Source organism: Dipodomys spectabilis, unplaced genomic scaffold (genome assembly GCF_019054845.1).
Source record: "Dipodomys spectabilis isolate Male_0828 unplaced genomic scaffold, ASM1905484v1 ptg000477l, whole genome shotgun sequence".
NCBI lineage: Eukaryota > Metazoa > Chordata > Mammalia > Rodentia > Heteromyidae > Dipodomys > Dipodomys spectabilis.
In genome coordinates, this window is record NW_024871154.1 from 2,100,316 (window position 1) to 2,124,366 (window position 24,051).

Sequence of the window (24,051 nt, forward strand, 5' to 3'; positions counted from 1 at the left end):
GCCCTCTCCCAGGCCCCGCCAGGTGCTGCCCCACCTGCTATGTAGCAGGGATAGTGGCTGACTTGGCATGTCTGAATCAGGAATGGAGGGTAGCAGGGCTGAGGCTATGCTGCAAAGGCTAAGGGCAAGGCCCTCTGGAGCCAGAAAGATGCCCTATGAAGAAGCAGGGAGAGGGAGAAGAGGGTAGTCAGGAGGCAGGCACAGCATGATACAAGAGGCCTTTCTAATGGCAGGGTTAGAGCTGATATCAGGGAAGATGAACAACAGCACAAAAATTGTACAAAGAAAGTGTTATATGCAAAATTGAGCAGGGGAAACGATATAAACTTTCTTCAAAATGGTGAGATGGGGATGCTCTGGAAGACACTACAGATGTGTCTGTGAACAGCACACATGCCACATGCCCAGTCCTCCCCTTGTCTCCTTCACCTTCTGTGAAGCAAGCATCTGGATCCAAGTACTCCTCAGGTTGCTCCACGGGGACTTCCTCTACCTCTGGCTTGATGTCAATGGTGCTCCCCTCAGAGGAGCTGGTATCATCCAGTTTCTAGACGGGAAAAAAAAGGGAGATCAAACAGCTCTGTAGAGGCACATCCACTCATAATCCCACCTCTGAGAGGGAGGAAACTACTGTGTTTCTTCCCCACAATTCTTATTGCAGCTTCTCTAATTTATGATGGGCAAATTTTAACTCTAGGGCCCTCAAAACTTGTGTCTGGAGAGGATATAATGCCAAAACCCATCTAGGGAAGACAGTGACACAAATGTGGTCCTAAATTGGTCTCAGGGTTATAGATCAGGTAGACTTGATGGCAGGGAACGATGTGAAGTTTATCCACGTGCTAAGCCAGATACATCCCAGGCAGTTTGGGAATCAAGGGAAGGCCCAGAGTGATAGTGGAGCATACAGTTGGTTCTTAAAGTGAACCAACTTGGTGGATCATTCCACCAAGCTCACAGGTTGGCTCTACATAGAATCAGTTTTTTCTAGGCTGGGACCTTACATCTTTGCTGCCCTCAGGATCGGACTCGCTGCTAACATCTTCTGTGTTGAGGTTCTCAAAATCAGACTCGCCTACAGCAATCGGCACCCGCACAGTCAAGTTGGGATTGTTGATGAAGGACATATGGTCCTCATCAATGATGTACTTCTCCACACTGCTGCCAATACCACTGGTTGTGCCATTGCCATTCTTCTGGAAATCACCATTTCGGTGGATGTCTGCACCAGTGTGGTTGGCAATACAGTTGGCCTTTTTTTCATACAACTCGTCCAGAGGTTTCACTTCATCTGCCTCCCGCTGCTTAAAATGCGCCTGCATGAAGGCATGCACTTTTACTTTGGTCCAAGCCACACCCTTCTTGATTCGGATGACAGAGATCTGCAGGTTGTTCATTTCTCCATCATCATCAGTGGCTGCCAGGTTGTCTGCACTGAAGGAGCTCAGAAGCAAGGCCAGAAACAGGTTCAGCACCTACATCATCAGCATCAGAAGAGGGGAGCAAGTGCAGAATGGTATTAGGAAAAGTTATCCACACCATTATAGGATGCAAATTGGAAGCTGAGAAAGTTTTTACAACACATGCAGAGTTTCTGCTGTGTGTGTAGTTTTTGTTTTTCTTTCCCCCTTCCATATAGTATTTTAAATGCTTATATGGAGCTGGGTGGCGGTGGCTCATGCCTATAATCCTAGTTACTCAGGAGGCTGAGATCTGAGGGTTGTGGTTCAAAGCCAGATGGTGCAGGAAAGTCTGTGAGACTCTTATCTCCAATTAGCTACCAGAAAACCGGAAGTGAGTGGCACTGTGGCTCAAGTGGTAGAACGCTAGACTTGAGCTGAAGAACTAAGGGACAGCACCCAGGCCCACAGTTCAAGCCCCATGACCGAAGTGGTGGGGGGGGGGGCGGGGGAAGCTTATATGGGAATTTTGTTTTGCAGTTTGAAGTCAGGGACTTGTGCTTGCCAGCCAGTCAACCACTTGAGCCATGCCCCCAACCCTTTGTGCTTTAGTCATCTTTGAGACAGGGGCTTAAAGCCAGCCTGGACCACAATTCTCTTACTTATTCCTCTTATATAATTGGGACCACTGGCATGAACTGCTATGCCAGGATTGTTGGTTGAGATGGACCTTCATTTCCTTTTTACACAGGCTGTCCTTGGGCGTCAGTCCTACTGATCTCCTCACCAAAAGTTAGGATTACAGGCACAAGTCATTGCTTATGATCTGGTTTTACGTTTATTATTTTTATTTATTTATTTTTTGCCAGTCCTGGGGCTTGAACTCAGGGACTGAGCACTGTCTTTGAGCTTCTTTTTGCTCAAGGCTAGCATTGTACCACTTGAGCCACAGTGCCACTTTTGGCCTTTTCTGTTTATGTGGTACTGAGGAACAGAACCCAGGGCTTCATGCATGCTAGGCAAGCACTCTACCACTAAGCCACATTCCCAGCCCTGGTTTTATTTTTAATATAAAGAGTATAGCATCCCTTTTCCTATTAGTTATGTATTTGTGCGTATGTACTCTAAAATATTATTTCTCATAATCACACAAAACAAGACAATATTCAGTTTGGTAGAAAATTACCCCAAAATAAAAAATAATAGTTTGGACATGGATTACCGGGAGGGGCAAAGAATACACAGATGTCATGTGTTCCTGAGCAGTAGATGTGTTAGAGAAACCATGTTAGAAAACAACTAGGTATCAGACATTGGTGGCTCACGCCTGTAATCCTAGCTACTCAGGAGGCTGAGATCTGAGGATCGAGGTTCAGAGCCAGCCCAGGCAGGAAATCCCATGAGACTCTTAGCTCCAAATAAACCACTCAGAAAACCGAAGTGGCACTGTGGCTCAAATGGTAGAGCGCTTGCCTTGAGCTAAAGAACTGAGGGACAGCACCCAGGCCCACAGTTCAAGCCCCACAACCGACCAAAAACCAAAACCAAAACAAATAGGATGTCAGTAAGCCATACAATGAATAGAGAATGAATTTGGGAGTTACAGGTATAGCTTCGTGGCACATAAGCACATGCTGAGTATGTGTGAGACTATAAGTTGAATTCTAGTACCACAAATGAAAGAAAAAGAAGTGTGTATCTTTGCTTTTCTAACACTTATAAAAATGAAATAACTTTTCTGGGCATGACAGAATGTAACTGTCATCAAAGCCACTCAGGAGGTTGAGCCTGGGAGTTTTTTTTTTTTTTATTGTGAAAATACTATACAGAGGGGCTACAATTACATGGGCAAGATAATGAGTACATTTCTTATGAGCTTGGGAGTTTAAAACCACATAGTGAGATCCTGTCTCAAAAAAGTTAGAAAAATAAAACTTCAGCCAGATAGTGAATTGTATGTTCAATTGTGTAGCCAAGTGTCAAGCTATCAGAAACAAGCTTCATTTATTTTTGTTTAATTTTCCTCTTTTATTACATTGGACATGAAGATTACTTTTAATATTTAGTTATACTTTTGAAAAGGGGGAGAGGCACCCCTTGTCCCTACTTTGTCAGGTTTTAGGTGGAAATAACACAGTGCACACAGTAGGACATAGATATAGTGAAAGAACTCTTAAGTATCTGGGTTATCAGGTCCATGTGTAAAATTTAAAAAACTATTTGTCTGACAAAATGGAGTTGGAGAGGCTTTAAAGGCCTGGCCAAGGGTTTTGAATCTTATTTTATTGACTCCACTGTTGGAGTATAAATAAAACAGTTGCAGATTTGGGAAAATTATCCCTATTACCTACACACAAAGGAGACTGGAAGTTACAAGGCTGAAGCAGGTATGGATTGATAAAGTCTGAACCAGGCTACTGTAATGCCAAACTTCAGCATGCACAGGGATCTCCTAAGGCAGGATACTTGTTAAAGTATGCATTTCCTCCATTTCCCTGGCCTACTGAGGACACCAGATGTGGTGGAAGGTCTGAGACTCGGCCTTCCTTCCTTCCTCTCTTTCTTCCTTCTTTTTCGGCCGGTCATGGGGCTTTAACTTAGGTCCTGGGCACTGTCCAGGCTCTTTTGCTCAAGGCTAGTGATCTATCACGTTGAGCCACAGTTCTACTTCTGGTTTTCTGGAGGTTAATTGGAGATATGAGTCTCATAGACTTCCCTGGTCCAGTTGGCTTTGAACCCTGATCCTCAGATCTCAGCCTCCTGAGTAGCTAGGATTATAGGTGTGAGCCACTAGTGCATATCCTCCTTCCTTCCCTCCCTTCGCTCAAAAATGAACTCAAAAGTGTTGCACTTGCTAAGCACTTGTTTTACCATTTTTGAGCCATACCTCTACCCCTCTTGCCTTTAGTTTTCCAGATAAGGTCTTATGCTAACTTTTCCCAGGCCAGCCTCAGATTGTAATCCTCCAGTCTTCTGGGTCAGGGATAGGATGTACAAGGCAAAGAACAAAAATGAGTACTAACCACCAAGTTGCCAATAACCATGACCATCATGAAGACAATGAGGCACATGGCCTGGCCTGCCACCTCCATGCAGTCCCACATGGTCTCAATCCACTCCCCGCACAATACTCGAAAGACAATGAGGAAGGAATGGAAAAAGTCATTCATGTGCCATCGAGGGAGTTCACAGTCCTGGTTGATCTTGCATACACACTCTTTGTAGTTTTTCCCAAAGAGTTGCATCCCCACCACGGCAAAGATGAAGACAATAATGGCCAACACTAGGGTCAGGTTGCCCAGGGCACCCACTGAATTGCCAATGATCTTGATCAGCATGTTGAGGGTGGGCCAGGATTTGGCCAATTTGAAGACTCGGAGCTAAGGGAAAAACAAAAATGAACACAGACAAAAACTAAATGATATCCGATCATTTTTTTCACCATATGGTTAAAATAAAAATACAAAATTAACAAGATCAGCTTATATTTAGTTAGAAGGCTTGGGAAATACTTGTTTGTTTGTTTTTTTTAGTCTTAGCAGGTATTTATTTGAAGACTCCTCTCAAAACTTCCTAATAGTATCCCAGAATAGAAGGAAGAAACTGAGACATAGATAAGGGAAAATGGATTAACTTCACAGTAAGTGAAAATTTAGAGTCAAGATCTTAAAAAAAAAAAATGCAGTCCTTTATATTAGAAACCCTGAGTCAATCTGCTTTTTTATTTAAAAAAAAATTTTTATTTTATTGTAAGGGTGATATATAGAGGGGTTACAGTAATTTACTTTTTAAAAACTCGTACATGCAGCCAGGGGCCAGTGGCTTATATCTATAATCCTAGCTACTCAGGAGACTGAGATCTGAGGGCTGTAGTTTGAAGCTAGCCTGGGCAGAAAAGTCCATGAGACTCTTATCTTCAATAAACTACTCAGAAAAAGCCAGAAGTGGTGCAGTGGCTCCAGTGGTAGAGCACTAGTCTAGAGCACAAAGAGTCTTAGGGACAGTGTCCAGGCCTGAGTTCAAGCCACAGGACTGGAAAAAAACAAAAACCAAAACCCCAAAACTCATACATGAACATAACTTTTACTGACTTCTCCTTTAATGTCTCAAGGGATATTACAAAGAAAATGTAGTCTGTAGGAAACTAAAAGATAAATGTTATAAAGACAATAAAAAAGTAATTTTCTTCTAAAAAAAATTCTAGTATTTCCATTTTGCTTTCCAAATCTCCGTTTGTTTTCTGGTAACAAAAGAATCAATGGCTGACATGAAACTTTCTGGTATACTCAGAATAACATGGAAGAAAAGTACAACTCCCAAGTAGAGATAGTTCTACATATCAAACATTTTATGAACAGGGGCTGTACTGTTATTAGTTCCTATTTATCAAGAATATCTGCTCTAGGGCTGGGAAGGTGGCTCAGTGGTAGAGCACCTTCCTTGCATGCATGAGGCCCTGGGTTTGATTCCTCAGCACCACATAAGCAAAAAAAAGCTGGAAGTGGCACTGTGGCTCAAGTGGTAGAGTGCTAGCCTTGAGCTGAAGAGCTGAGGGACAGCGCCCAGGCCTAGAGTTCAGGCCCCACGACCAGACCGAAGGGGGGAAAAAAAAAAAAGAATATCTGTTCTGTTATGAATGATTCCATTCAGAATGATCTGACAGAATTATAATGCATTAAAACCATGGTGGCTTGGCCATTACACTGATCGCAAAAGATCACTGTTAGGTGTCATAAATTAGCAAATAACTGACATCTAACAGAACAGGAATTCTGATAAGATAGCCCTGGCACTGATCTGGACCTCTGTTTCAAGCCACTATTGAGTCTTATCTGAGAGTTCCAGATTTACCAGGTGTTGCCTTCTGTGCACAGTTGAGACATTCACGTTGCTTTCCCTGACTAGCTACCAATTTACTCACAATATTAGTTCTAAGGTTTTTGTCTTCCAATCCTTTCTCATGTACTTGAGAAAACAAAAGATTTTTCAAAAAGTACACTTGGAGATGGGGTGGGCAAGCAGTAGTAAGAGAAGTTTCAGAAATTAGGCAGATGTTATTTGGGACTTGGACCCAGTGAGATCTGTTTCACCAATAGATGCATTCGATTTTAATTCTCTTTCCTCGGTCTCTGAATATCCCAATGAAAAAACCTGAAATACGTTGGGCTGTAAGGACTGTAGTATTTTCCTGATCTGGAAAGGAAAGCAAAGCTAGTTCCAAAGGTAGGGAAGCAGCAGTGAATGTCAAGTTAGATGCCCCCAGGGTACCTCGGCCTACTGGGACTTACTACGAAGTCATTTATATCTGTGCCTATCTGAGACTCTCTCAAAATTTCATTAACTCAGCTCTCTATTATTTTAGTAATTCAAACATTAACTTATTCACATTAATAAAAATCTTTCTGAGCTAATGATATGGAAAATAAGGCCAGCACTCAACAACTTGATATAATTTAACAAATTATCTTATTCTTACTTTCTAGACGGGGGTCATCACAACAGAAGAAATGAGAAAAGCCATCTTTGGACTCAGGGAACTTCTTGCTATTTCAGGGGGACTCTCAGATAAGAATATAGCTCACAAAGGACTGGGAAAGTTTAGTGGTAGTGCTTGCCTCGCATGCATCAGTCCCTATGTTTGATTCCTCAGCAACACATAAACAGAAAAAGCTGGAAGTGGTGCTGTGGCTCAAGTGGTAGAGTGCTAGCTTTGAGCTGAAGAGCTGAATGACAGCGCCCAGACCCAGAGTTCAAGCCCCACAACCACCACCACCAAAAAAAAAAAAAGAAAAGAAAGAAAGGAACATAGCTCACAATCCAAATTTGGCCTCAGAAAGGCTCCTGGAAATCTTTCATTTTATAGATTAGGTACTACTATCTGAGGAACTTCCCTAATATAGATACTGTTGTTTATTGACTTTTTATTAGCTTCTATTAGTTACAGGGAAGATTTCATTGTTCCATCTCCACACATGATTACATTGTATTCCAATCAATCTCACTCCCTGTTGCTTATTAATTATAAAAACTAACTCCTATAATATGCATTTAGCAGTAAAGTTTTCAGTATTTTAGTGGCTAAATAAATGACTAAGTGGAATTGGAAGCAGAATGTATTTAAGACTTTTTTTTACAACATTTAATTAATTGATATAAATTTGTTTATCATAGTTGCAAGATAGAAAATGTTAAAAGAAATTGGAGAAATATAGAATACCAATCGGAAAGATCGCAGCACCGAAAGCCCCTCCACGTCTGCTAGACCCAGTTCCATTAAACTGAGGGAGACAATAAATCCGTCAAAAATGTTCCAACCTTCTTGGAAATAATAGTAGGGATCCATGGCTATGAGCTTCAGGAACATTTCTGCTGTGAAAATTCCAGTGAAAACCTGAAGAAGGCAGGTGGTGAAGAAAAGAAATAACAGGGAGAAGATGCTTTTATCATCTTGGGATACAACACGTCCAAGAAACCTAGGAGCCAGATGTCCTAAGAGCACCTAACAGGAGGCAGGAAAGCCTCATTATCCTCTTACAGAAGTCCTTAGGCCCAAAGTCTTTATCTTTGTTACTAGAACCACCCAATTCATGCTGTTCAAAGGGTACTTAAAACAACAACAACAACTATCTAAGCAATGCTAATAGTACACAAGGCTGCCTGATTGTTTTAAAGGGCCAGAAGTCATCTGAATGTATATGCTTGGTACCATTGCTTTTCTAAAAAAATAAGTCTCATAGAAACAGAGAATAGCTAATGGCCAGAGAGGCTGGGTGAGCAAGGGGTAGGGAGTAAGGGAGCAGAGAGTGAGGGTGGGATATAATGATCAGAGAGTATAATCTTTGGATAGAATGAGGTTCTGGTGCTCTATTTTTATGGTAGAGTGACTATTATTACCAACAATGTATCCTGTATTCCAAAATAGCGAGGATTTTTCAATGTTCTCATCGCAGACGTAAGATGAATGATGGAGGCAAGGGATATGGTAATTATGCTAAATTGACCATTACATAATATTTACATGTATTGAAACATTACATTGTATCCCATAAACATGTACAATTATACGTCATTTAAAAGTAAAATGAAACCTACAGAAAAAGGTCACACATACCATAATTAAATCAGAAATACACAGTTTTATGTTTTGTTGTTCTTTTTTAAACCAATCTTGGGGCTTGAACTCAGGGCTTGAGTGCTGTCCCTGAGCTTTGGTCAAGGCTAGCACTCAATCATGAACCACAACTTCATTTCTAGCCTTTTTGGTAGTTGATTGTAGACAAGAGTCTCATAGACTTTCCTACCTAGGCTGGCTTCAAACCATAATCTCAATGCGGGGTGCTGGTGGCTCACACCTGTAATCCTAGCTATTTAGGAGGCTAAAATCTGAGGATCAAGGTTCAAAGCTAGCTCAGGCAAGAAAGACTCCAATTACCACCAGAAAAAAGTGGCGTTGTGGCTTAAAGTGGTACAGTGTTAGCCTTGAGTGAAAAAGCTCAGGGACAACACCCAGGCCCTGAATTCAAACCCCACGACTAACCAAGAAAAAACCCAAAAAAAATCAAAACCAAAAAAAAATCCCACAAATCCTTAGATCTTACCCTCTTGAGTAGCTAGAAGTATAGTGAGCCATTTATTTCTGGCTTTAGAAATACACTGTTTTATTTGTGATTTGGTATTACATGTCTTCCCAAACCTAGACATATATTGCAAGAATCCTTTTAAGCCATAGAAGCTACTGAATATTATAAAAAAATCATTACTTTATACATAATTGTCATTTTTACATATATCCTGAGTTTTTCAAATGCATATACATATGGGTCTAACTTTCCTATTTACCATGATTTCATCTATGTTGCTACACAGTCTTCCTAATTCTCACATTTGTTGCCCAAATATTTTACTGGATAAGTATATCCAGTAAATTTTGGAGATTTTGGTGCTTCCTTTTGATTTTTTCAGTATGATAACAATGTAAATGTTGGGTTTATAGCTTATTGCATGCAAGAATGACTTCTTCCTATCTCTCATTCTGTCTGACAGCACCTCCCACTTCCCACTTCCCACTTCTTCTATCTTTCAGGCCATAGCATTTCAGGTAGCATGCTGGAGGAAAAGGTCAAATCCCAGCGTGTTTGTAATAACCATTAGCCTCATTCTAGGTTACCCACACAAGGGCTTGAACTGAATATTACATTTTTAGAGATAATATTTTATCCATTAGGCCTTTTATTTTTGTTGGTTGTGGGGCTTGAACTCAGCTCAAGGCTAGCGCTCTACCACTTGAGCCACAGCGCCACTTCCATATTCCTGAGTGGTTTAATGGAGATAAGAGTTTCATGGACTTTCCTGCCTTTGAACTGTGATCCTCAGATCTCAGCCTCCCGAATAGCTAGGATTACAGGTGTGAGCCACCAACGCCCGCCCGGGGTAGGTTTTTCCGGGTGCTAGTGGCTCACGCCTGTAATCCTAGCTACTCAGGAGGCTGAGATCTGAGCATCGAGGTTCAAAGCCAGCCCAGGCAGGAAAGTCTGTGAGACTCTTATCTCCAATAAACCACTAGAAAACCAGAAGTGGCACTATGGCTCAAGTGGTAGAGTGCTTGCCTTGAGCTGAAGAGCTGAGGGACAGCACTCAAGCCCAGAGTTCAAGCCCCATGACTGATAAAAAACAAAAATCCTGCTGTGTTCTATTTGGAAGGAAGCCTGATACAAGTGCTAGAAGCTGAGGAGGGAAGCAGGGCACCTAGTAGGGTGCAGCCCCAGCTGGGGAGTTGGTACTTGAGGAGGGACAAAGTTCTATTGTAGAGGAGCAGCTTGGCATGGGTTATCAGCACTAAGGAGAGGTGTCCACTCTGGGACACACTCTAGCAAGGGTTGTTAAAGATGCAATGCTGAAAATGCTTAAAATGGCCACACTGCACAAGTACAGGGCCTAAGTGGGACGGGAGGGGTACATGTTGGAAGCAGTATGGTTGCTGGCAGAGTGGGAGCAGAAGCAGGGCAAAGATCCACACAGAGGAGGATCCATGAGTGGGGTGGGAAGGGACCCCACAGAGGAAGATTCAATGTGGGTATCAAAGCCTGAATGGGGTAAGGAAGTTGACCACTCAGAGTAGTGGCCCACTGAGGGATATGAGTGTCCAGGAGAGTGAGGAGGATGTGGATTGAACCAGGGGGAAGGAAGGCCTATAGAGAGAGCTCCTGGAGAGTGGTGAGGACAGTTTCACACAGACAGGTGTTGGCCTTTGCAGAGTGCAGAGAAGTGCTTTGGCATAGGAGTCAGGGTCCAGGCAGAATGAGGAGAGCTTCTGTGCTGGGAAAAGCCTCTGTAGAGTGAGGAGAGCTCCATGCAGGAGAGGGCTCCCTGTGATGTTTCAAGAGTCAAGTGGGGTAGATGAAAACAAGAGTGTGGGGGAGCCTGGGATGGGCTGCCAGAGGCTGAGAAGTTTGAGAGGCATCCATGGGGGGTAGTGGTGAAGATGCTGAGGGGGCATGTAGCATGTGTGACTTAAGGGTTCCAGGCATGGGGAGTTACAAATATAGGAAAAAAAGAAAAGGAGAAAGAACCTTGTGTGCAGGACTTGCATGGAGGTGACAGCATCCCTTCAAGCTTGTTACTACATACAGCCAGGGAGCTCCCTACTGAAAAGGTTGTATGTTTCTCCAAGTAGTAATCACACTCAGATTCTAGATCTTGACATTAAAATTCTATTTTCCATAAAAGAATGAGGACTTTGTGAGAATGGCTGATTCCAGGAAAAAATGCAAAACTAGCCTGGATTATCTTGTGATACCAAAAAACAAGGAAGGGATGAGGATATTGTCAAGACATAGAAACCAGGTTGAAGGACTGATGGCTAAATCAGGTAGTTTAAGCATCAGAATAAATGGCTCAGGGGCTGGGAATGTGGCTTAGTGGTAGAGTGCTTGCCTAGCATGCATGAAGCCCTAGTTCGATTCCTCAGTAACACATAAACAGAAAAGTTGGAAGTTGTGCTGTGGCTCAAGTGGTAGAGCTCTAACCTTGAGGACAGTGCTCAGGCCCTGAGTTCAAGCCCCAGGACTGGCAAAAAAAAAAGAAAAGAAAAGAAAAAAGAAAAAAAAAAGGCTGAAACTATGAGTCTATACTGAAATAAATAAAAGCATAAAAGTTAAATGGGATATTTAGATAGTATCTTCCCTAAAGATACATATTAATTGTAATTCCAAAGATAGAATAAATGAGTAGCATTTTGTTGTTGTTCTGGTCCTTGAGGTTGAACCCAAGGTCTGGGTACTACCTGTGCTTGGTTTTGCTCAAGGCTAGCACTCTACCACTGAAGCCAGAGCTCTACATTTGGCTTTTTGGTGGTTAATTAGAGATAACAGTCTTAAGGATTTTGCTGCCCAGTCTGACGTCAAACTGTGATCTTCAGATCTCAGCCTTCTTGGCTAAATAGTTTTTTTTTTTTTGGTCACTCATAGGGTTTGAACTCAGGGTTTGGGTGCTATCCCTGAGCTTTTTTGCTCAAGACTAGAGCTCTTCCACTTTTAACCATAGCTCTACTTCTGGTTTTTAGGTAGTTAATTGGAGATAAGAGTCTCACAAACTTTCCTGCTCAGGCTGACTCTGAACCATGAGATCTCAGACTCCTAACTAGCTAGGATTACAGGCATGAGCCACTAGCACCCAGCTTTTGAATAACATTTATTTTATTTTATTTTTGTTGGTTGTGGGGCTGAACTCTGAGCCTCAGCGCTGTCCCTCAGCTCTTCAGCTCAAGGCTAGAGCTCTTCCACTTGAGCCACAATACCACTTTGAGCTTTTTTCTGCTTATGTGGTGCTGAGGAATCAAACCCAGGGCCTCATGCATGTGAGGCAAGCACTCTACCACTGAGCCACCTTCCCAGCCCCTTGAATAACATTTTTGAAATTTTATATGTATATAATTTTTGCCAATCCTGGGACTTGAACTCAGGGCCTGGGTACTGTCCCTGAGCTTCTTTTGCTCAAGGCTAGCACTCTACCACTTGGGCCATAGTGCTATTTCCAGCTTTTTCTGTTTATGTGTTACTGAGGAATCAAACCCAGGACTTCATGCATGCTAGGCAAGCACTCTACCACTAAGCCACATTCCCAGCCTGTATTTTTATTATTTTTAAGTAGTTGTACAAAGGGGTTACCATTTAACTTGTGAATAGCATTTTTTTTATTATAGAAAAAGTAACTATACAAGGAGAAGCCTGATTAATACTACCCTAACCAAGTGATCAAACCCAGCCAGGGGACAAATGGAAAATGCAATAAGAACAAGATAGCCCAACTCAAGTGATATGCCAACCAGTGTGTAAGCCATGTGTAATCATGAAGATCACACTGCCCTAAACTGAGGAAATTCTACAAAATAACTGACATATAATCTGTAACATTAAGGTCATGGAAGCTAAGGAATTCTGTGCTGAAGAAAATGTTTTCAGAATAAGAACAAATTTAAATATGTTAGTTATTAAGACTTAAGGTAGAAATTGTGTATGTGCATGTGTTTAAGTGAGTGAGTGAGAGAGAGAGAGAAAAGGGAGAGAGAAAAAGAGAGAGAGAGAAACATTGGGCAGAGATCATTTTGAAATTAAATGTGAACATAGTTCTCATGGTGCAACTCCTAAGGAATAATGAGGCCCAGATGACCTAGCAGGAGTGAGGATCCAGTCTTGGACCATATAAAGCCCACGAAATCATTTGGTACATATAGGATAGACAAGTATGTTTTATGTTGACTGCCTATATTGGTACTTTTGTATGGCCTGAAAATGATGTTATGTATCCAAATAGTCTGACAGAAAAATCATTCCCTACCCCTGACAGAGGATTATTTCCAACTAACTCCTTACTATGGATCAAAATTTAATTACTTTCTGATTTTTGTATTAAAGGAAAACAGATCATATCCAATCATAACTATTTGACTTCAGGATACACTATGTAATCTGTTTTTTTTTTAAACTGCATACTTATCTTCTAAATAACATAATAAATACATGACTGAAGCTAACATTAAAATATGTTTGGCATAGCTTAACTAATGGCAGAAACTGGATGATGGCCCAGAATTTGGATGTAGAGAGAAAACAGTAGAATTAAGAAACTTCCCATAAATAGTTCCCATATGGATAAGTATGATCCAACAATGCAGCAACCTCACAGAGATTAATACACTAGAATGATTCTTTATCTTGGAGTGGTTGTTCTTAAGGTGAAAGGGGAGTGACTTTTTGGAGCAATGCAGGAATCCATGTGAGAAACAGAATGAAAAACAAAACAAAACAAAAAAAACCCCCAGAAGTCCTTGGCTCAGGGTGCTGAAACCAACCCACTGTCCCTTGTCTCCCATTCTGTCACCACAGTTGGTTTCCTGCCAATAGCTCCTAAATGACGTCTTCAAAGTTCTGCAGAAAAGAGGAAACAGCCAAGAGATCACAACAGTAAGCAGAAGCAGCTGGTACTGTGGCATATGTGGGAGCATTTGTCTTCCAATTAACTATTACTTTCTTGTCAACTAAACTCCGGCTTCCCATACAGAACATGATATGGTATAGGCAGAACATATTCAAATCATAACATCAGGAGAAAGAACTCCATCTTACCAGATTTCCTACAGTCAGGACATGTTCAAACTGTGGTGTCATAGGGTGGTGCTCCATGGCCATGAACAGTGTATTTAGAACAATGCAGATGGTGATGGCTAAGTCCACAAAGGGGTCCATAACAATCAAGTTCACAATCTCTTTCAGCTTTATCCAGTAGGGATGACATTCCCAGATGAGGAAAGTATTGGCAAACTTATACCAGCACGGTGGGCACTTTCTCTGAGACTCTTCTAACTCTGGAGTAAGGAAAGAACAAAGATGGTCTTCAATCAAAAAGAGAAAATGAAGGGGATATGCAGTATGGTCCTCTGGTTAGGTTATTATCTTATTACTAGGTGAATAAAGGCTGCTTGAGTGCTGACAATCTTCAGTGATTCCTTTTATGTTAGAGAAGAGCAAGTCACACTTCCCTCTTCATAATGGTCTAGCTATGAGTAAGACTCAATTCACCATTATCGGGACAGAACATGGTTAGAGCTTCACCTCTGGAGCCTGACTTTCTGGTTCAACTGGCTTAGTACTCAAAAGTGGCATGATCTCAGGTAAGGTAACTGAATTCTCTACGCCTTATTGTCTTGTATGTAAAAAAAGGAACTGATTTTTTTTTTTTGCGGGGGGAGTTGCCAGTCCTGAGGCTTAAACAGGCTCTGGGTGCTATCTCTGAGCTTTTGTGCTCAAAGCTAGCACTCTATCACTTGAGCCACAGCCCTGCTTTGGGAGTTGTTTTTTTTTTTTGGAGATAAGAGACCCAGGACCTTTCTTGCTTCAGCTGGCTTCAAATCACTGACCCTCTTATCTCAGCCTCCAGAGAAGCTAGGATTACTGGTGTAAGCCACTGGTACCCAGCAAAGGCACTTTTTTTTCCCTCCAGTCCTGGGGCTTGAACTCAGGACCTGGGCATTGTCTCTGAGCTTCTTTTGCTCAAGGCTAGCACTGTACCACTTGAGCCACAGTGCCACTTTGGGCTTTTTCTGTGTATGTGGTACTGAGGAATTGAACCTGGAGATTCATGCATGCTAGGCAAGCACTCAAAGCCATAGTCCCAGCCAGGCAATAATTTTTTTTTATTATCTTTATTTTTTATAGATTTGAGCACTGAAGTTCAGGTCACAAGGTTATGACTTTAAGGGAAGCTGGGCACTGGTGGTTCACACCTATAATCCTAGCTACTCAGTAGGCTAAGATCTGAGGGTCATGGTTCAAAACCAGTCCAGGCAAGAAAGTTTGTGAGACTCTTCTCTCTAATAAAGCACCAAAAAAGCTGGAAGTGGGGCTATAGCTCCAATGGTAGAGTGCTAGCCTTGAACACAAAGGTCAGGGACAGTGTCCAGGCCCTGAGTTTAAGTCCCAGAACTAGCACACACACACACAAAGAACAAGAATAAAAGGAGAAGATGTATGCACACCAGCCAGCAGCACAGTGCCTGGCACATGGTAAGGTTCACTAAAAAATAAACATTGTATTTTGCATGGTAATATTAATTTTCCCTTTGCTTTATCTCCTTGGGAGACTGCATGCAGACCCCTTCCCTTTTGTTCTCTCTCAGTGCAGGACTGCTGCTCAGCCCTCTCTAGAAGCCCCCGCCCAGCACCTGTAACCACCAGGTGACCGGTCACAGGCAGTGGTGGGTCAGCAGGAGGTCCCCCAGGCTCTGAGATCACTTCCTCATCTGCTCCAGCTACACTTTTTTCTCTCTCTTCCCTATCAAATCTCTCTCTGTCATTAGTTTGAGCTGCTACTTGCTACACCCTACTCTAGAATATGGGCCCAGCAGTTTGGCTCTCCCAAACAAACACTTTTCTGTAGCTACTCAAGTGGCTAAGATCTGAGGATCACTGTTCAAAGCCAGCCCAGGCATGAAAGTCTGTGAGACTTTTTTTTTCTGGGTCCTGTCGTGGGGCCTGAACTCTGGGCCTGGGTGCTGTCCCTCAGCTCTTCAGCTTCAGGCTAGCACTCTACCACTTGAGCCACAGCACCACTTCTGGCTTTTTTCTTTTTGCTTGTGTGGTGCTGAGGAATCGAGCCCAGGGCCTCATGCATGCAAGGCAAGCACTCTACCACTGAGCCATGTTCCCAGCCCTGGTTCTTATCACCAATTAACCATCAGAAAAACAGAAGTGACACTGTGGTTCAAGTGGTAGAGGGCTAGAACTGAAAAGCTGAGGGTTAGCACTCAGGCCTAGAGCTCAAGCCCCAAGACAAAATAACAAAAACAAAAAAAACAAACCAGCAACAAAACAAAGCAAAACAACAAAGCACAGAGGCTGTATGTACCTGTAGGTTCTAATATCAGCTCAGATACTTGCTAAATAAATGAGTTTGGGCAAATTACTTCAATTTGCTGAATTAAACAAACTACAGTGGCTGTGCAGTGCCTCAGAATATCTCAGGAGAGAGTAAATGCCGTGGAAATACTTGCCATTATTATCTGTATCAACAGAAAAGGTGTCGTCAGCTAGCCATCACATGAAATATATCTATTACAGTCTCAAAATGGTACAGGTTACTGGCCCCACTTTCAATGAGTTTGCAGTTTACATCTAGGTTAGCAATATAAGCTTCATTCCTTTCTCCTTTTCATCTATTCTTCTTCTCCCTTATTGCTTTTTTCTGAGCTTCTTCTTCCTCTTTTTTCTTCTTTCCTTTTTAGTCTTTTTTGTCTTACCCTTTGTCTCTATCTCTTCTAAAAGCAGAGCCTAGCTGGGTGCCAGTGGCTCATGTCTGTAATCCTAGCTACTCAAGAGGCTGAGATCCGAGGACTGTGGTTCAAAGCCAGCTGGGGAAGGAAAGTCCATTAGACTCTTGTTTTGTTTTTGGGTCTTCAGCTCAAGGTTAGTGCTCTACCACTTGAGCCACAGTGCCACTTCCGGCTTTTTTCTTTTTGCTTATGTGGTGCTGAGGAATCAAACCCAGGGCCTCAGGCATGCAAGGCAAGCACTCTACCACTGAGCCACCTTCCCAGCCCCGACTCTTTTTTTTTATTGTTGGTGATGGGGCTTGAACTTGGGGCCTGGGCACTGTCCATGAGCTCTTATGCTCAAAGCTAGGGCCCTACCACTTTGAGTTACAATGCCACTTCCAGAGTTAAGAGGCTCATGGACTTTTCTGTCCAGGCTGGCTTTGAACTGTGATCTGAGGATCACAGCCTTTTGAGTAGCCAGGATTACATATGTGAGCCACCAGTGCCTGGCTCTGTGAGACTCTTTTTTTTTTTTGGGTCCGGTTGTGGGGCCTGAACTCTGCGCCTGGGTGCTGTCCCTCAGCTCTTCAGTTCAAGGATAGCACTCTACCACTTGAGCCACAGCGCCACTTCCAACTTTTTTCTTTTTGCTTATGTGGTGCTGAGGAATCGAACCCAGGGCCTCATGCATGCAAGGCAAGCGCTCTACCACTGAGCCACCTTCCCAGCCCCCTCTGTGAGACTCTTATCTCCAATAAATTACTTAGAAATTTATTTACTCAGAAATTTAGCTGGAAGTGAAACTGTAGCTCAAGTGGTAGAATGCTACTCTTCCCCCCTCCCCACTTTGGCCAGTCCTGGGACTTGAACTCAGGGCCTGGGCACTGTCCGTGAGCTTCTTTTGCTCAAGGTTAGCACCCTGCCACTTAAGCCACAGAGCCACTTCTAGCTTTCTTTTTTTTTTTTTCTTTTTTGTTGATCATGGGCCTGAATTCTGGGTCTGGGTGCTGTCTCTCAGCCATTTAGCTCAATGCTAGTGCTCTACCATTTTGAGCCATAGCGCCGCTTCCAGTTTTTTTTCTGCTTACCCAGGGTTTCATGCATGCAAGGCCCTCTTCCCAGTCCCACACCCCCCACAGCTTTTTTTCTATGTATGTGGTACTTGGGTATCAAACTCAGGGTTTCATACATGCTAGGCAAACATTCTACCACTATGCCACAATCCCAGCCCAGAATGATAGTCTTGAGCACAAAGAAGCTCAGGGACAGTGCCCAGCCCTGAGTTCAAGCCCTAGGATTAGCGAGGGGGGGGCGGGGAGGGGGAGAGGGGAACAGAGCCTATTTTTTTTTCTTTCAAACAAGATCACATTTGGACTCCAACATAAAACATAGAAGCTAGGAACTGCTTTAAATAAAGCAAAAAATAGGAGCCCAGTCCAGTCAATAGGCTTCTTGTTCAAATCTCCAGAGTCCTAAGACTCTTAGCACACAGACAGAAATCATTGTATTAGATCATGTCTCAACATGAGATTAAAAAGAATGACTGGAGGGCAAGAGCAGAGAACCACTCAGCCAGCAGTCATACCAACCCCAGCACCAGGCTTCTATGGGACTGACTCTCACAGATTCCCTCCTGCTGACAAAATCAAAATAATTTAGGGAATAAAGAAAGTTTCCCAACATTTCCAAGATGACGGTCATAAATCACTCTCCTTTCCCTTTCTCCACCCAGCTGGATGGTGCCCATGGTGATGGCTTTATTTTAGATGGGGTGGTTTTAGTTGGGTATCTGATTGGCTCCCTGGTTGCTAAGAAAATGGTTGCCGTGGTTTTTCAGATTCAAGGGCCACAGTAAGCGACACGTAGGAGTTTGCGTGGGAAAGGAAGTCTGTGAAGAAAATTTGCTTTGGCTTCTTCCTTATAGAACTCCCTCCTTTCCCAAGGTAAATTTAGTTTTCTTCCCTAAAAAAGAAAATGAAAAGGTTTTCTTATTTCCATAAATTCTTATAGTACATATTTGGAAATTTGGTTCCATTCCCTTTTTTTCAATCTCCGCCCTTCTCCAAATGTCTACAGATTACAGACGTGGAAGTTGAAGCCCTGACTGTTCACATTTCTGACAGATGACACAATTATGATGGTTTACAATGCACTAGGCTCCAAGTCTTGCCAGACAATAGGGGATTTTTCTACTCTTGGAGCATCAAGAAGATATCCACAAGGACACTAAGTATCCCCCATCCACACTTACTGAGAAGGGGCAACCCTTGGGATAATCCGTTCCACAGAAGTAGAGCATGTAGAGCTTACGAGCTAGAAAAGATCATTAGGAGAACAGGGAAGTTAATTTATTCATTTTTAGATAGCTGCGGGGGAGGGGGTTAGAGTTCTTGCTGTTACTCATGCTGCTCTTACACTCATGGACCCAAGTGATCCCTCCTACTTCAGTCTCTCTAGGACTACAAGTGGCGCCACCAAGCTTGGTGCATAAGAAGATAGAAAACAAGGACTGAAAATTGTCACCAGCCCCGCATGCTCAGATGGTGAAGTATTTGGTCTGAGAGAATAGGTGAACATAAGGAGTCTAAAGATTTATGGGGCTCCTACTTTACTTCTGGACATTTTTGGAGATATTTATGCAGGGGAACCTCATGGACATTGGAAACTTTTTAGAGAGGGACTAGATGGTAGCTTTAGTGGACTAAAGGGTTTTTGAAGAGAAGGGTTTTTCTCAACTCAATTCAACAATTTCTAAGTACCTACATGTGCTGTGCTCTGGGAGTTCTGTCCTGAAGAATCCTCAGCCTCACTGAGTCCACACTTGCACAGGAAATGCAGATACTTGATGAGTAATTGTACTACTGATCCTGATGCTTGTAAATAAATAGTGGTAAAAGACCTGTAGTCCTTCCCTCTAGGCAAGTCTCAACTGTTTTACATGAGAATAAATAACACCAAGTACCATCACTAACTCCACATTCTTCCTCTCCCAGTTCTTTTCCTTTCTTCCATAGCTTTACTGAGTAATGAGTACCCTACTCACTATGGCTCCTGATCATCCCCAAGTTTAATGGTTCTGTTTGGAGTAAATTTGGCGGAGTTTATTGGATGCTGCTGAATATGTTTGCAACAGAATGGTATGAGGTGGAGAAGGCAGAGTTTTCCTCATTAATTAATGGATTCTGGAAGTCTCTACAGTGGTTTCTAGGTATGTATGAATCTGCTTTCTGGTAAAAATAAATAAATAAATAAATGTACTAAAATAACATCAGCATTTCCTAACTGCAAGTCTGGAAATCAGAAACAATGGTTCGTTCAGTGAGGGTTTTTAATGTACCAAGTAACAAATACAAAGGAACCAATGGTTAAATATAGGTGGATATTTCTTAATGTCTTTTAATTCCTTTATATTATTCATTCATTACTCTGCTTATAACAGTTCCATCCCATCAGCTTTAAAGAAAGGAGTCAAAGACAAGGTAAGGGGACAGATATAGGTTCTGTGAAGCAGAAGCCTTGGGAAAGGAATAATCTCGAAAGGCTACATATTCAGGAATATACAGCATCTGTCTTTATCACCCAAGTGACTCTTCTTCCCCCTTCTTCCTTTTTTAATATGTATGCTGATGGGTGGAGGACAGGGGGAAAGAAGAAGAAAATAGAATTTTAAGATGGCCCAAAAGCTTGTAGCCAACAAAGCAGAAGAATGAAACTCTACAGCTTCCAGAAGGAACTATGTAACACCAACATTCTCCACTGTTCTAAGCAAAACTCAGTATGACAACATTGTTTGAGTATCTACTTCTATCAGACCCTATACTAGGCCACTGTGACAATCAATAAATAATTGCTGTATTGCATTTCCTGTTCTGACTTCACTGTCACTAATAGAATGTACCTGGTGGAGGTTATTCGCTTTTTTTTTTTTTTTTAATCAATTGCCATACATGCTTGTAGAGATTCTGTCTAGGTCTCCAAGTAAATAATAAAATTAACTTAAGTTCTTATGCTAGTGTTTCATAGTATGGAATTCTTAAAATCTGAAGTTATTTGCCTGCAATCTCCAAGTATAAGCCACAAGGCTTAAAGATGTTCCATCAGACACTGACCTCAATGGGAATGAAAGAAAGCTGGAAGTTGGTCAGGCAGTAAAAAGCAGTTTGCTGAACACTCTTTTTACTTGACACATTGTCAAGAGTAGTGTAGCTACGGTATGGTCCAATTCCTTGACATATGTGGATACAAACATTCCTGGGGAATTCCTTCTTAGGAATTCTTAGGTATTCTCCCTCCACACACACAGTCTGATGTGTTGGGCTTTAAATGACTCAAAATATAATCTATTATACAGCTAGAAGATAATGTTAAGAGTCTATCTATTGAGGGATTCTGGCTAGTGCTCTGTTAGCCTGGCTATCTGAACTCTGACGGTAACCTGAGGCCTATAGACTCAAACTAAAATGAATCAAATGAAGGAGACACAGGCAGAATTAATCAGAATTTCGTGAGAAAAAAAATTTACTGATTTTACATTCAAGAAGAGTCTGGGAGATGTGTGTGTGTGTGTATGTATGCTATCTACCTATCTATGACTCGAGAGAGGGCTGGTATATGTCAAGGGAACTGTGGTCTAAAGGAAAAAGCCTCAGGTGTTCCTCAATGTGCCATATTGTACCATGGAGAAACCACATGGCACAGAAAATTCAGCACTGACAGCAGTATCACTGTAGACAGGCTAGGATTCCACAGTGGCTGCTCTTTCTCTGTGGCAGAAGCTCCTAAAGTAAGAAGGGTTTCAGAATACCTAGTCATACAGCAGATATATTTATGGGTATGTGGGGGTGTTTGGGAAAGGCAGAATTAGGTACAATCTTGCTTCAGGAAAAAAAAATCAAAAGGGCTATAAGTACTTAGTAAAGAGAACTATGTTGTCAGGTAGAGGCCATGAAGGGGATTCCATCAGTGAACCTCCACGGTGCTTGGTCCTCATCCTCTGATGTCTCACAACACCCAATCAGCTCCTCATCATGATTACTTGTGCCTCTCCAGACCCTGCAGCTCATTCTCTGCAATTCCTTCAATTTCTTACTTATCTGTATATGATGCTGGCAGGAGAGCTGAATCCTTATTTGATTCTTTGCACATGGCTTCTAGAAGAGAGATTCTGTGACCTTGTTTTCTATAATCAGTAAGATCTATTCCAAAAGCGCAGAGGCAGTTTTTTCTTTTTTTCAAAACTCATGCCAAGGGACAAGAGTTACATTTACCACACACACACAACATATTTACATCTCAGCAGCTCAGACTTATATCACAGGCTACATACCTTCTACTAGTGTATTTGTAACAACACTCATTATACTGTTGATTCTGTCCTTCCGCCCATAGGAGGCCAATTGGTCCATGGAAACTAAAAGAGATCCAGGGCCTTTCTTCTTAATTTCCACTTCAGTTGTTGCCTATAAAATAAATAAACAAACCAATAAAAAAAGTGAGAAAACTTACAAACAAAAGGCTGGCTCTCACTGGACAAACAGTATGTATGTGAAGAATATATGATCAGCATTGCTTTTTAAAAATATTATTTGGCTCATGCCTGTAATCCTAGCTACTCAGGAGGCTGAGGTCTGAGGATCACAGTTTAAGCCAATCCAAGCAGCCCATTAGACTCTTATCTCCAATTAAGTACCAAAAAAGCCAATAAGTGGAGCTGTGGCTCAAGTGGTAGAGCACTAGCCTTTGGCACAAAAATTCAGGGACAGTTCCTAGGGCCTGAGTTCAAACCCCAGGACACATACACACACACACACAATCACACACACACAAACCCTGATCTTATAACCCAGCCAGTTCATTAAGTAAATGAAACAAGCTAGCCATGAATGATGCTTAATTTTATACATAAAAGCAAGTCATTTAAGTTCATGAAAATCTATGATGAACTAAACAATCTGTCTGAGATTCAAATATTTCATTTGGTTATGCTGAAGCCTGGAATAGAAAGACTAGATTCCCTAGGGATATTGCCACCAAAGAAGACCTTAAGTGTTCCTGTCCTAGTCTCAAGCCCATATTATTTGGCTAGAATTAATCTATGTGCTAAAATAAGGAAAAATCATCTCTACCCAAAATTTCACTGAAGCTAAGTTCCTGATAACCTTGAGTATTAGACGTTGTTTCTTCCTTGGGTAGAAGCACCATCACTCTATTCCCTTTCTAAATGTCAGGCCAATTAAACATTAGACTAAATACTAGCAAGTTGGGGCTAGGAAGGTGGCTCACTGGTAGAGTGCTTGCCTTGCATGCATGAAGCCCTGGGTTCGATTCCTCAGCACCACATAAGCAGAAAAAAGGAATTGAACAGTATAAATTAGGTTTACATTAAAGCAAATATCCAATTAAAGCCAAGGCAAATTTAGACACTCTTAGCCCTTAAATAAATCATCACAAATAACCTCTATCAAAGGCAAGGAAAATTGAAAAAAAATACTAGCAAGTTAAAGTTTCTAACTCCAAATCTCATCCTAGTCAGTATAAGAAAGTATGGTAAGATTTGGCATCTTAATGAAATACATTGCACCTTATGTTTATTTATGTTTGTGGTACTGGGGATTGAACCCAGGGCTTCCCACTTGGTAGATAAGAGCTGTACCACTAAAGGTATAGCCCCAGTCCATATCATGTAGTTATCTTCCCATTTTACCATTTTGTTTTATGATTTAACCCACAATGTTCAAATTCCCAACAAAATAAAAAGTGCAGAATAGGTCACTGGATTGTTACAAAACCAAACTGTTACATGCTTTATCCCTAGACACAGTGGTTTGGTGAATTATAGCAAAGGGTTTCTGACTGTCCGGCTTATATTTTGTGTGTGTGTGTGAATGTTTTATATCAGGTCAAGCTTGAAGCTTAAGACTGATTTTTGTAACATCCACGTTGTCTGTGGTACCATGTCACCAAGTAAACTTGGCTGCTCCTTCCCTAGTGAAAGTAAGATGGTCGCCATCCCTCAGAGCACAGGGAAGAGATATGTCTGTCTGAGACTAGAGAAATATATGTTTGGTCAGCACCAAAATGGCTGTTTTGCAAATAAAATACTCCAGGGAAGCCACATCAAAATGCCCTCCTGACCTTCTACATGTTTATATTTTAATGACTGCACAAAAGAAAATTCCTAGGAGATGACAAGATTTGTGCTTTTTGTTTTTTGTTTTTTTTGGGGGGGTCAGACTTGGGGCTTGAATCCGGGGCCTGGACACTGACCCTGAGCTCTCTCACTCAAGGCCACTTAAAGCTATGGCTCCACTTCCAGTTTTCTGGTGGTTAATTGGAGATAAGAGT

General features: G+C 41.9%; 1 protein-coding gene across 10 annotated transcripts in view; it reads right to left on the reverse strand.

Annotated features, from left to right (window-relative positions):
• Scn8a (sodium voltage-gated channel alpha subunit 8) overlaps positions 1-24,051 on the reverse strand; it is a 124,981-nt gene that overhangs the window by 29,430 nt on the left and 71,500 nt on the right. For 8 of the 10 annotated variants that reach the window (XM_042668809.1, XM_042668805.1, XM_042668812.1 and 5 more), the window contains 6 exons: positions 22,034-22,166; positions 14,024-14,262; positions 7,618-7,791; positions 4,424-4,780; positions 1,005-1,475; positions 430-547 (listed from right to left, as the gene is read on the reverse strand). In XM_042668809.1, coding sequence (XP_042524743.1) covers positions 430-547; positions 1,005-1,475; positions 4,424-4,780; positions 7,618-7,791; positions 14,024-14,262; positions 22,034-22,166 — 1,492 coding nt within the window. The remainder of the gene's footprint in view (positions 1-429; positions 548-1,004; positions 1,476-4,423; positions 4,781-7,617; positions 7,792-14,023; positions 14,263-22,033; positions 22,167-24,051) is intronic. The other 2 variants (XM_042668813.1, XM_042668814.1) reach the window with 1 other exon arrangement.